The 13,873-nt window shown below is 43.3% G+C and overlaps 1 protein-coding gene across 1 annotated transcript in view; it reads left to right on the top strand.

Annotated features, from left to right (window-relative positions):
• msnb (moesin b) overlaps positions 1 to 12,204 on the top strand; it is a 40,259-nt gene extending 28,055 nt beyond the window's left edge. Inside the window, exons 11-13 of the mRNA XM_089134702.1 lie at positions 6,473 to 6,565; positions 6,675 to 6,905; positions 11,786 to 12,204. Coding sequence (XP_088990828.1) covers positions 6,473 to 6,565; positions 6,675 to 6,905; positions 11,786 to 11,950 — 489 coding nt within the window. The 3' untranslated portion in view covers positions 11,951 to 12,204. The remainder of the gene's footprint in view (positions 1 to 6,472; positions 6,566 to 6,674; positions 6,906 to 11,785) is intronic.
• The last annotated feature ends 1,669 nt before the right edge of the window (positions 12,205 to 13,873 follow it).

The raw sequence follows: 13,873 nt of genomic DNA, 5'->3' as shown, positions 1-13,873 counted from the left end.
AAGGCATGGATAATGGCTTCAAAAAGAAAAACGAATTCTGCTGAATTACAGACAAAATATTTGGCAGACACAGTCACTCCTCGTGTTTGCTGGATAACAGGTGAGCCAGGAGAGAATATTATACATAAACACAGTGGCGGTTCTACTTTGAAATACACCCAGGGCGAGACCCCCTTCGAGCCAACCAAAAAAAAACCAAAAAAACAACCCAACAATAAAAACACATTCCGTTCATTTGAAAAACACAGTTAATAGAATCCAGTTATTTTGCTAGATTAATCTAACTTTAAAGATAGGAAGTAACCATTAACGCATTGGTTATTGCCTTGAATTATGTGCATGGCACACTTTTAGTTATGACTTGTTAAACTATACTTTGTCACGAAATGGAGTTTTTAAAAGTAAAAGGGTTAGAGAGATACTTAGGCCTATTTAGTAACACAATACTTATCTCTTAAATAATTTTGAACAGCTCTCATATTAACAACTATCCAAACTGTTATAGACCTAAAATATCTTTTGTAGCCCTATGTCACTCTTAAAATGTCAGAGAAAAGGACAGAATCAGAGATTATTTAGAAAATAGAAAATTGTACTTTGCATTATAGGCTACTGTAAAAACACTTATAAAGTTGATCATTATGTAAATTATTTTCATTTTATGAATATAGTGACCAACATGATCACATATACACAGAATCTTGTTCAAAAAGCCTAATACACAATGAAATCAATTCACCAAGTTAATAACATTAAAGATTTGTTTTTTAAGGAGTGTTTTTTATCTTACCTACTAAACTTAAAAAAAAGGTTAACACAAAAAAGATTTAAAAAAAATATAAACCTCATATTTCAGCATTCAATCATCTCTATAAAAAGAATGAGTCAATAAAGATACATTCCTGACATTTATAATGCACAGCTTATCTTTTATTATTAATAGTAAAATTCGGTCCGATTTTCCCATGGCTGTCGTTGCTATACAACCATGCACTACGCTCTCCACAATGACAAAGAAGTTTTAGTAGCGAATGTATTTCCACCACAGAAGCTCTGCTAAAAGATTTATTTACGGAGAAGAGAAAAAAACACCCAAGTGTTTGGGTGCACGTGCACTCCCATACTGAAAAGTTTATGAGCGCGCCTCCCGCGAGCGCGTAATGAGCGCGCTTCCCGTGCGCCTAATCGCCTATTTGAAATAACGACCTCAAGCGCGCAAAAGACGCGATACGTGAACTAATCAAGAGACCCCCTTGATATCGCTTCTGTGCACGGCACCTTCTCAGCAAGCAGGGGCGCCATTGCCAATAATTGAATCGAAATGATAAAAATAGAAAACCTTCGCGGCACAGAGGATTTTTTTTAACTGCTCGTGCCGCCCCCCATGTGACATGAAGAGATGCCGCCCCGGGCGACTGCCCGGTTCGCCCGTGCCTAGAACCGCTACTGCATAAACATCTTAAACCACTACACAATGAGTATGTGTGAAGTGAACGAGTGTAAACTCTGTGAATAAAATGAGCGCAAATCAAGTAGCCACGTTGCCATCTCCGTGCGTCTCTCAGAAATCAAAGCTTGGCAAAAGTAATAACTAAATTACTACATCATACACATTTTCTACTATTTTATATTGTCATTATTTCCCTGTGTTCTTAGTTCTAGGAATTTTTTTTTTACTGTGTCTGGTTGTCATTTCCTGTGTTTTCCTGTTGTATTTTTTTCCATAGCTACCCTTGTGTATTACCATGACCGCTAATCACCTTCACCTGTTAATTTTTAGCCTGTGTATATACAGTACCTTAGTGTTTCAGTCTATGTTTGTCAGTCGTTGTCTTTACATGTCTTGTGTTAAAGCTGTTGCGTTTCCCTCTTTTGGATTATTGTCTCCATCCCTGCCTGGATTAATATTTCATGCATCACTTTCGTCATTGTATTTCGTCAATGTGCAGGGTGCCAGTGACAGACCGAATGGCAGGACAGTACACTTGTAAGCCACTCCTTTGAATGCGAACATCAATAACGATCTGTAATGAGAAGCTACCTGGATATAAAAGTATGCATCTTTCAGATCCACTGATAAAAAGCAATCCCCTGTGCGAATCTGTGTGAGGGTTTCCACACCCTCAAATTGGGGGGTTCTCCAAGCAAACTAGAGAGAGAAAACTTGTTTGATCGTGTTAAGGACTCAGTCCTGACACGGTCTGCCTCCTCTTCACTCCTGACTAGTCAGGAAGACTGCTTGGTGACCAGGCTCCAACACTACCTGGAGGCAATGGCCCTGATGCTTTGGGAAGGGGTAGCACTTAACGCTCCGGAAGCGATGCTGGTCTTCTGCCTCTGCTTTGGGAGATCACTCACCAGATAGCCAAAGGGGAGAGGTGTCGTCTCAGTTGACTACGCTTCTTCAGCATCACCAATGGCACTTTTGCATGGTACGGTACGCAACGGCTCGCTTTAATTGGTACCAGCTCTGTTGAGGTTCCAAGGGTACCATACTGATTCTAAAATGTGACGTGTAAACACTGCGGATCACTGATTGGTCGGACAGAATCGTCACTACCAGCGTCATTGTATTTGCTAACTGCAGTGGAAAAGTTTTAAAGAATTAAAGCAAACCGAGCCGTACCACGCAGTGGAAAAGCGCCACAAGTCCACTGCTGGGTTCCTCAGAAAGGCGAGCAGGTAGGCTTCTTCCGTGGTTAGTCGATCTCCGCTTTGAAGAGAAAGATTGGGTGTCCTGAGACGCCATTTGGCAGAGTAGGGTTTCTATCAATCAGGCTTCAGTATTTAGAAGATTCTTTTAAGGTGGGTCAAAGCAGCCAGTAGGTGGGCATTATGCAAATGTATATCATGGTGATGTTCCTAATCATGGAATTGATGACAATAAATGAGGCGTTTCGGTTGTGCTTTATGTTTTTTGTTGGAGAGATTATTAGATTATAGTATTAAGCTTTGTATTAGTAGAAAACCTGTTGTATTTTCGAATTACCATGCTTTCCACCCCCATATCCCCCTGAGACGAGAGATTTATGTATTTTTTGCCAGGAAAAAATCCTTGGATGACGCAAAAAACTTCAGAGTTTTTTTCTCCAGAGGCTAAAGACTACAGTCAGTACTAGGGGTTGTCCCGCATGTTCTCAACCCGCCCAGAGAGGGTGGATATCACTCACAGAATGAACACATAGGGCACTATTTTAACGATCTGAAGTGTCAAAGCGCAAAGCGCAAGTAACTTTGTGGGCGGGTCTCGGCGCTGTTGCTATTTTACTGGCGGGATAAATGCCTCTTGCGCCTGGCGCAAATCTAAAAGGGGTTGGTCTGAAGTAGCTTCATTATTCATATGTGTGGTTTGGGCGTAACGTGAAATAAACCCAGCAGAGCGCCATCCAACATACCCTTTAAGAGCAGGTGCGCGATGCGCATGTTGCATAATGGATTGTTATTATAACGGCGGGTTTACCACGTGCGCACCAGGAGCGTTCACAGCCGATGAGACCGACGCTCTTGTCAGGGCAGTGAAAGACAGAGAAGTGTATGGGGATGGGAGAAACCCTCGCACATCAGCGTGGGTTAAACATTATATACGTATGTTTCTTGCCACTATTGGGTAAACAGGTCTGATCCTTTAGTACTACAATTAGCCTTAAAAAATGGGTAATAAGGTTTTTTCATCTTCATGTAAACCACAATGATTTCCCTCATGTGTTAATATTTTCCTTGTTATAATGTATGATTTGCAAAAATAAAAACTACTGCATCTGTGTTGATGAGAGAATCAAAGTGTATGCGTGTTGTGCACCCGCTACATTATGGCCAAGCATGCGCGCTTAAAATAGCGTTATGAACAACGCGCAACACGCCACTGACTTTAGACCAATTTTTTTCTGGTCAATGGCGCAATTGTTTTTGGAAGTGTAAAATAGCATCAGGGAATGTTTGCGCCAAAACACGCCTCCTTTTTGCGCCGATCCACCCAGGGAGCGCAAGTTCATTTCCTAGTTTACCGACGTGCGTCTGTGGAGGGAAAAATCCCGCTTTGCGCGCGTGCAAAATAGGAATGAGACATGCGTTTGTGTACAAAGTCATTTGCGCCGGGTGCAAGATAGAGCCTATAGTGTCAACTATCTTTTTTTGGAAGCTAAGCTAGCAGGCTCTTGTTCTGTGCAGAAAGCTGAGTAGTAGGGGTTAGCATCCTCTTTTTTCCGGACATGTCCGGCCGTCAATGTCCGGGATTCAGCTTTTGCTTTCTGTAGTCGCCATTCATTGTTTACATGCACAGCTTTTGTTTCAATCTAACCGAATTCATTCCATAGGTGAATTTGAATGTAGTGTTTACATGAAGGCTAAACAAGTGATCGGTTGATGTGCGTTATAACATTGGCAAGAAAATTCCTGCTCCTTCGTGAGAGATACGGGACCGGTGCGTCTCACAGGTGTCGCTCATCGGTAATCACGCCACCGGCCTCGCACCGTTCTCCCGCGACCCTCACTCGTCCTGCTCGCCACAGTAAACACGATGAATGGCGACTGTAGAACGCAAAAGCCCAATCCCGAAAATGCTGAGCGATCTCAAAATCCCGGGCAGACTCATAACGGAGACTCACTAGTAGCCTTGACTTGTTGTTTAACTACTGTGCTCTGTTACCGGTAGGCGTGGCCTCCTAGGGCAGCGAAGCAAGTGCATTCTGGGAGTTGTTGTCTTTCATCCACATAAGCCAAAAATACATTTTAGACAATAGTCTTTTCTCAGTCTAGAAAGGTTCAAAAATAATTACACATTTCTTTCTTCATCGTCATCTTTACAGAGCTGAAGGACTTTGCAGATTGTTTACATGCACAAACAGGTATATCACTGTAACAAAGTTCAGGGAAGAAGGAGGCAGGAACCGGATAATAATAATAAAATAAAACTTTATTTAAATAAAATAAACAAACAAATTACCTGCCAGCAGCCCCTCGCGGACGACTGCTGGCTACCCAAAATAAAACATAAATACCGGCCAGCAGCCCCTCACGGACGACTGCTGGCTTACCAAAATAAAATATAAAATACAAATAAAAGCAGGCCTGTTCCTCTCTCGATCATTCACTCCGTCGCTCCCCCTTTATGGCTCCGCTCCTTCGTGAGAGATGCGAGACCGGTGTGCCTCGCAGGTGCTGCTCATTAGCAATCGCACCACCGGCCTCGCGACTTTCTCTCACGTCCCTCGGCCGTCCTGCTCACCACATACCCCCATCACCCCTCACAGGCCGGGGGGTACACCCGAGACTGTGCCTACTTCCCCCCCCGGCGGCGGCGATCCCTGGGGGGTATGGATCGACGAGCCGAGGGAAACGGAGACGGAAGCCTGAGGAGCGACGGACACGAGAGAGGGGAGAGAGGAAAAAAAAAAAATAGTCCGGCTCCCACAACGCGCTGCCATCTTGTCCCTCACCAGCTGGGCGATCTCCTCCGCGGTGCCCGGCGGCGACGCTGGATGGCCCTCGGTGAACGCCTCGACGCTCCCCCGCCCCCGGTGGACGGCGACGGCTCCTCGGGTGCCTTGGGCAGACGGCAGGAGTCCCCCGCTCCCTGCTCCTCCCCTTCACTGGCGGATGGCAGCAGGCTCCGGCCCACGGCAAGCGGCGGTGACTCCTCCTCTCCCTCCCGAACGGCAGCCGCCCCTCCATTTTCCAGGCGGTCGGCGGCGAGCTCGGGCGTCCCACCGGCAACTCATCCCAGCGCCCCGCCTCGAGCGTCCATGGCCGCGAGTCCCCCGCTCCCTGCTCCTCCCCTTATGCGGCGGACGGCAGCAGGCTCCGGCCCACGGCGAGCGGCGGCGACTCGCGCACCATGCTCGATGGCACCGCGGATTCCCCACAGCGGCGAGGACCCTCGGACAGCGCGTTCCTCCCTCTTCCCGGGTTTCGGCACCAGTGTAACAAGGTTCAGGGAAGAAGGAGGCAGGAACCGGATAATAATCAAAAATAAAACTTTATTTAAACAAAATAAACAAACAAATTACCTGCCAGCAGCCCCTCGCGGACGACTGCTGGCTACCCAAAATAAAACATAAATACCGGCCAGCAGCCCCTCACGGACGACTGCTGGCTTACCAAAATAAAATATAAAATACAAATAAAAGCAGGCCTGTTCCTCTCTCGATCATTCACTCCGTCGCTCCCCCTTTATGGCTCCGCTCCTTCGTGAGAGATGCGAGACCGGTGTGCCTCGCAGGTGCTGCTCATTAGCAATCGCACCACCGGCCTCGCGACTTTCTCTCACGTCCCTCGGCCGTCCTGCTCACCACAATCACATACTAAAATAAATGCAAGGTTTAAAAAAGCACTTTTTGACTTGTTTCCAGGTTTGCAGTGCTTTTATGGTTTTTTGTGTGTTTTTTGAAGCTTGCCACCCTCTGTTTACTGTTTACTGCTGTTATAAAATAATTTTCTACAAAAGAAATATGTTTGCTTCATTCCGTCTTTGAAGGCAACAGAGCTGGCTGAGCTAACATCCAAAATCACTCTTCTGGAAGATGCCAAAAAGAAGAAAGAGGATGAAGCTAGGAAATGGCAGAAAAGGGTGAGAGTGTAAACATACTGTTTTATCTGTTCCACATGCTTAACCTCAGGCAAACACTTTAGCAGTATCATAATAGTTTACTGAGATTTCTCTTTGAGTATCTTGGCAGGCAATTATGGTTGAGGTAGACCTGGAGAGGACTAAAGAAGAATTGAAGAGTAAGCTAATTGGGGTCCACATCCAGGCAACGTCCCAGACAGAGAATGACCATGATGAGAATGATGAGACCAGTGCTGAGGCCAGTGCTGAGCTCACATCCACTGGAACTTATCAGGACCGCAGTGAAGAGCAGCGTATAACTGAAACTGAGAAGAATGAACGTCTGCAGAAGCGCCTACAGGTGAGTATGAGAGACAGACATGATTTTTATAAAAAACAGATGTCATAACCCAGATGTCATAACCACGCCCTAGTGCAAAGGCTCTAAACTCTGTTCCATGAACTTCCCCCAACAGTGCACATTTTGTTGGTCTTCCTAATAAAACACATTGGATTCAACTCATCAGTTGAAACTCCAAGACCTAAAATGGGTGCGTCAGTCCAAGGAGACATTCAAAATGTCCACTGTTGAGGGGCTTCAGGAAAAGGGTTTAGTGGCTAGAGCAGGGGTTTTCAAAGTCAAAGAAATTGGGCCTCCTTTCTGACACAACATACACAATGGCATACACTGAATTCAGCACTCATGAGCTTCGCATGTGTGCCACAGAAAGCCGCCTGTCACTACTAGTCTAGATGAAATTTCCAATTTTTAAACATAGTTTCTTCCTTTTCCTCAATTTTACTTAATTTCCCACTTATGAGCCTCTCTATATAGAATACTAATGACTTGCATAAAATAAATATTCATTAAATTAATTGTATTTTTAACATGTGTGAATGTGTGGTTCAGAATAGCCCAACGATATCAATAAACTTTGCAACAAAGTACTGCACTCCATGGCTAAATTCCATGGCTTCTTGATTTGTATATTTATGTGTAATGAATCAGGTTAACATTAACAACAACAAAAAAAATAACTGCCTACAATTTGAATCAAAACTATGGGTAAAAAAACCCCCAAAAAACATGAAAACATCATTGATAAACTACAACCATTTATATTTCTGAAGTAAACTTTTGTTTGGGTACATACTTCCCCAATGTTAAAGGTGGAGATTTAGGTGTAGATGGTTGATCATACTGAGCCAAAACCTGACGCTGGTCACATTTGCTCTGTTCACATTTGCTATTAACATGCGATTTATATTCAGCTTTTTTTAACCCGACTGCATTTACACCTAATTTTCCAGTTTGGTTGGATAAAGATCATGTGACACTTATCTGGACAAAATGCAAATCACCACTTAAACAGGAGAAGTTTTGTTCAGGGCTCTCTTTAGAAAAAGAAATGAAAGCAACGAGAGTCCAAGTGTAATTTAGTAAAATAATTTAATAAATGATTGAATATTGTTGATTTCATCTGCTGTGTTAATTATCCACCTTATTCTGCTCTAAACAATGCGCGCTGCCATGTCGACGACTCCGGTTGTCAACTTCCGGTTCGAGTCTGGTCTATGCTTTTTGCCATGTGTTTTAGATTGTCTCATCCCCACATCGCTAAAGTAAATTTAAAAAAAAAAAAAAAAAAACATTCATCAAATGTGACGTGATCACGTTATTTTTTATTAAATCACAGATAAAAACAAAATTAGGGGTGCACGATATATCGAATCAATATGGTTATCGCGATATCACGTTGCTCGATATACATATCGAAAGTCTTGCGATATTTATGCAATATTTTGTCCGTCACCATTGCATTTCCCCCAATTCATTTCCTGACCCAGATAGCAAACTGACATTGAATCAACGTGGAAATATGACATCGAAACAACGTTGATCTGACATTGTTTTGCTCATCGAATTAACGTTGAACCAACGTCAGACGCGTCATTCTTTCAAAACTAACGGAAAATCAACTTGAAATCAACGCGTTGTTTCAACGTTATGAAAGCAAACCAATTTTCGATTTTCATTTAGCTTTGAAGAATGCCGCGTCTGACGTTGGTTCAACGTTAATTCGATGAGCAAAATCAACGTTGTTTCAATGTCATGAGAGACGTCGTTTCCACGTTGATTCAATGTCAGTTTGCTGTCTGGGGATTCTCCTTCTCCACAAACAACATGAAATCAAGAGTCGCTATATTTACTTCAAAGCTAATCGCCGTCACTCTCTTGCTCTACTACCACACAGTCCCCCCACACACACACACACTTGCCGGCCGGCTCGACGCGTACAAGCATAAACATCAGGCCACCTGGCAACTTCATGCGTTTTCACTGATCGGATATCTGATTTATCAAAATACGATCTTCAATTCCGGCGCTATATGCAGATTTAATGGAGTGCACGTACGTCACCGAAAGCAACAGTTATGGGCTGCATACCATCATCAGGTAAAATAAGATCGTTCTTTTACTTTTAATGAAGCTAACTGTGTGAAAAGCGTCTGCGACTTACTTTCACTTTGATTTGCCATAGTTTGCGCGTTTGCATGATGAAGAGATGCTCAGCTGATCTGCGGTGATGCGTGTTGCAGTCGCGCGCGCCGTCATATTTGGCCATAACATGACAAGCCTATAACGTTCTCATTTTTACCGTTTTTGGAAGGAGTAAATTTTACATATGTGATTTATTCAATAACGAGATGCATTTACATTTGTCCAGTTCGTCTGGAATGCCCAGACCTCCTCCTGAAGTGGTTTGAGCGATTAGATTCAAATACGTCACAAATGCGTTTCACAGGGCATTTACACCTGGTCTTTTCACGAGCTATCCGGTCAAAGAAAACGCATATTGTGGCGTTTATGTTGCATATAGTGTGTTCTGTGGACTTGTTTACCGTATTTATTGTCTTTTAAACTGTAGTGTAGGCCTACACAACTAGTAAAACATGTCCTGTTCTGTAGACATGGTTATTATTTATATATTCATGCTGTACCAGTCCAATATGACTGTCAGTTGAAATAAACCTTATGTTGTAAGAAAACTTGTTTTATTTATTAATCTTTTTTTGATGTGTTTTCCTATAACTTTTGTAGTTTTACATCCATTTAAAAATATCGAAATTAATATCGATATCGCAATATTCATTATCGATATCGCAATATCACATTTTTGTCAATATCGTGCACCCCTAAACAAAATGAACGTTTTTCTTTGCTTCATAACTTCCAAAGGATAGCTGATGCATGACTGCACAATCTCCCTAATCCAGCAATACATGAACATCCGACAGTCTCTATCACCCCGACTGCTGCCGAATAACAGTACTATAAGGTTAGGCTGGTTAGACCTTTGACTCTTGTCTACCTCTGCTTTCAAAGATGCATAATCTATATATTTCTCAGGCCTGTGAGGTTAGGCATAACGTTATGCCGAGTTTCATTCATGAGACCAAAGTCCAGTTTGCGTGCGCCTCCGTCATGATCATCTATTGTTTATATACTTCTTATTTATTAAAACCAGTCAATTGGTTGATGAAACATTGCTTGAAATTAATAAGATACAATTAATAAAAAAACGAATAATTCGCTTTAAAGAAGGGTTTCTTTGTGGTTTCTCTTTAAGATCTCTGTGAAAGTTTTAAAGTCGCTTTCAGGACGGTCATGTCCGTGAATTTAAAACGTATGTGTAGACTGATATTTTTCTAATGTCTGGGCCAGTCAGTTAGTCAGTTGAACACGCAATGAATCATGGGAAATAGAACGGGCGCAGAATAAGGTGGATAGGAGTTCAGTATCTACTATTTTCTTCATAATGCAAAAGCAGAAAAGGTAACACTTTATTTTGAGGTGTAATTTTTTTACAGAGTAATTTATATATTTAAAGCCACACTGGAATTTTTGGCCACTAGGGGAGCTCGACCTGTAACTTTCACGTCTAGCGTCCCTAGAGGCCACAAGCTCCGCAGCACTGTTGCAAATTAAAGTCAACAAACAGTCAAGCGGTCAGCCTCCCATGTTTTTAGATTGTGTGTGCTTGCAGTGTTTGAGGCGGGCAGCCTTGCTGTGCTCGATTCCCTTATAACAGTCTGCTGAGAGAGAGCGAGCGGTGTGAGCCCCGTGGGACTTAACATGTCTGTGAGTGAATGTGGGCGCAGGATGGCGGGCACATTTACTGCACTGAAAACACAGTCAGCCTGAGCTGACTGTATATGTGTGTTGGTTTATTTTTACAGAAACCGTGGGACATGTGGCGTGTAACGTTAGTGTTTGTGGGTACTACTGAGTCGTGGGCACGTTCACTACATTTAATGTAACGTTACATTTGACATGAGTTGATTTTATTTGTGCGAGCCCTGCACTGAGGCGGGCTGTGTGCAAAAATGAACACTGGGTTGTGAGCATTTTATTACACTCATAACAACATCGGCTGTGGCCGGAATACCAGAAACTACTACACTGCTTATATGAATTTATCTATGTTACCTTGGAAACGGCATCTGGTCGAGCACTCTTCCTCCTCCGTTAGCTCACGCCAGCGAGCGACGCGAAAGCTGGACCAATGTTAATCCTCGTCCTGGCTTTTAATGTCACTCTCCCCTTTTCTTTTATAGTTTCCTCTGATAAAACCGTTGCCTTCTTCCTTGTAGCTGTTGTTCGGCCATGACGAAAACATACAGACGGCAATCAAATGCGAGTTGAGCACTAACGTCAGAATCTGAGGAAGTTGTGGGTGGTGGGGGAAGTGACGTATGCCATAAAGCGGTCGAATTTTGTAGTTCTTTTTGTGCTCGGGTTCCTACCCGAAACCAGAAGTTACAAAGTGCTAGTAAAAGCGATACAGACACCTTCGGGCTATGGCAGATGCGTCATTCAACCTATTGTAAGTCGATGTACCATCTCAATGGGTTTTGGTAATATATTATAAAGGGTGAAGAGTTCCACATTGTGGCTTTAAGTACTAAGTAATTTACAACGTGCAGGTTTGGGGTAGGATTGCGGTTTGTTTGAGGGTTAGTTGCATTTAATTATGCTTAATTTACTGTTATTAGTATGGTAAGTGAATGTAACGTAACAAGGACACTGTAAAATAAAGTGTTACCATTAATTTATAGCTGAATCTGAATAACAATTCATTAAACAAGATTCAAAAAGAAATTCTGAAGAACAAATGTGACTATTCTCTGCAGCTTTAATTCTTATGCTAACTGATTTGTTTCTAATGTTTTTTTTAGGCTCTGAGCTCTGAGCTAGCAGATGCCCGTGATGAAAGCATGAAGACTCCAAATGATCTTATCCATGACGAGAATGTGAGGTTGGGAAGGGACAAATACAAAACCTTACGGCAAATACGACAAGGAAACACCAAACAGCGCATTGATGAATTTGAGTCCATGTGAATTCCCTGTTGCATGTTAGCCACGTTTGCAGTCAGTATCTGTGTATGATAATCTGTTGCATAGTATTTTCAACTGCTGTGTTTGTGTCCAAATCTGTGGCAGGTATACTGAAGTGATCTTAGTCTTTTGATGTGAATGAAAAAAAAAATTACATGAAGTAAACCTCTTGATTGTTTGAATTTATCAAATTAGATTGTAGTGAGTTTCATGTGATAATTAAATAAAATCAACAAACAAAACAATTAATGTACTCATACCCCTGAAATACAGTTTCCAGTGTGCTCATTGCAGGTTATAAAATAATTTGTTAATAAGTTTCAACCACATCATCCGGGTGTTTTGGATGAGGAAATGTCCTTAAAGGTTGATATTCATTCGGTCACTAAAGACTTTTGTTTCTGAAGGTCTAAGTTTGTTTTGGTGTTGTGATATCTTTCTTTTCATACTGCACACATCCAACTTACATGTGCACTCACTCATATACAATTCTTAAAGTTTGGATCAAACCCTGAGTTGACAGTGAGATAGTTTACAGCTGTTGTTCAGTTTCATTAAACCAAAACAATCCTGTTTAGTTCGCTTCATGGTACATGCTTCCGGTGCATAGAGGGAGTCATTTTGTTTTTTAAAGCTTGTCTTCAAAAACCTGTATAGTTCAAAATTTGGAAAGGACAAAAGAGAATATGAAGATTCATGCTGCCTTCATGTGCTATCGGAAATTTCCTGCTTCCCACTTTTGAAGTCATGATTATGAGCTTGTTGCATTCAAGTGCTTTGTTGTCATAAAGAACAGGATAAATGGAGGACACCTGGGGGTATATGTGGATTACTCAATTAGCTGGATTTCATTGTTGACGATTTGGCATGATCCAGGATTGTTAGGTTCTTTGAAGCTCATACCGGAGTTGCTGTAATAGCAATATGTCTGTTGGCACTATTTGTAAATTGATGTTGTGTGTTCAGTGTGAGGACACAATGATACATACAAAGTTTGGTTTGTGGGGAATGTAGTTCCAAAAGTGAATAACACCGTGGGGAAAGAGGACCTCTAGTGGACACCAGGGAACATACACATGACACTCTGACATAACACCTCCCCCCCCCCTACATAGCGGCTACCAGACACTCCACGACATAATTACAACACAACACAAAGGTTCAGGAGGGAGGTGGAACGGTGGAGGTTCAGGGGGAGGGATGGTGGGCCAGGTCCATGAATGGAAACAGGAACAAGGGGTGAGGGCTTAGTCGAACAGCCAGGGCGAAACCGATTTGGGCGGTCAAGGCGGAGAAGACATTCCATTGAGCGGCCAGGGCGAAGCAGACGACTTCGGGCGCCCAGGGTGGTGAAGATCCTTCGGGCGGCCAGGGCGGTTAAGACCCTTCGGACGGCCAGGGCTGTGAAGACCCTTCGGGTGGCCAGGGTCGTGCAGGTGGCCAAGATGGTGACGTCACCTCGGGTGGCCAGGGTGGAGGCTCAGAAACAGCAACAGACGCCGGCTCAGGAACAGACACCAGAACAGACAGTGGCTCAGGAACAGACACCGGCTCAAAAGCAGTAACAGTCAACAGCTCGGCAGCGGCCATTTTGTCTGTGGACACTGAAACAGGCTCTGAAACAGCAGACACTGGCTCCAGCCCTGGAACAGCAGACACGGTCTCGGAACAGCAGACACTGGCTCTGGGTCTGGAACAGCAGACACTGGCTCGGAACAGCGAACACAGGCATGTCCAGGATCTGAGCAAGACACTCCAAATAGTCCATCAGTGTTCTCGCCACATGAATGGGCATCTCCTGATCCGTGGTGTGAACAGTCTCTGACTGGGCAGACGGGACGTGAGTGGTCTCTGACTGAGCAGACGAGACGTGAAGGTCTCTGGCTGGGCAGACGGGACGTGAAGGGTCTCTGGCTGGGCAGACGG

The sequence above is a fragment of the Pimephales promelas genome, chromosome 9, assembly GCF_988280905.1.
Source record: "Pimephales promelas chromosome 9, fPimPro1.hap1.1, whole genome shotgun sequence".
Taxonomy (NCBI): domain Eukaryota; kingdom Metazoa; phylum Chordata; class Actinopteri; order Cypriniformes; family Leuciscidae; genus Pimephales; species Pimephales promelas.
The sequence above is the reverse complement of the archived record's forward strand: the minus strand, read 5'-3'. Positions and strand labels throughout refer to the sequence as shown.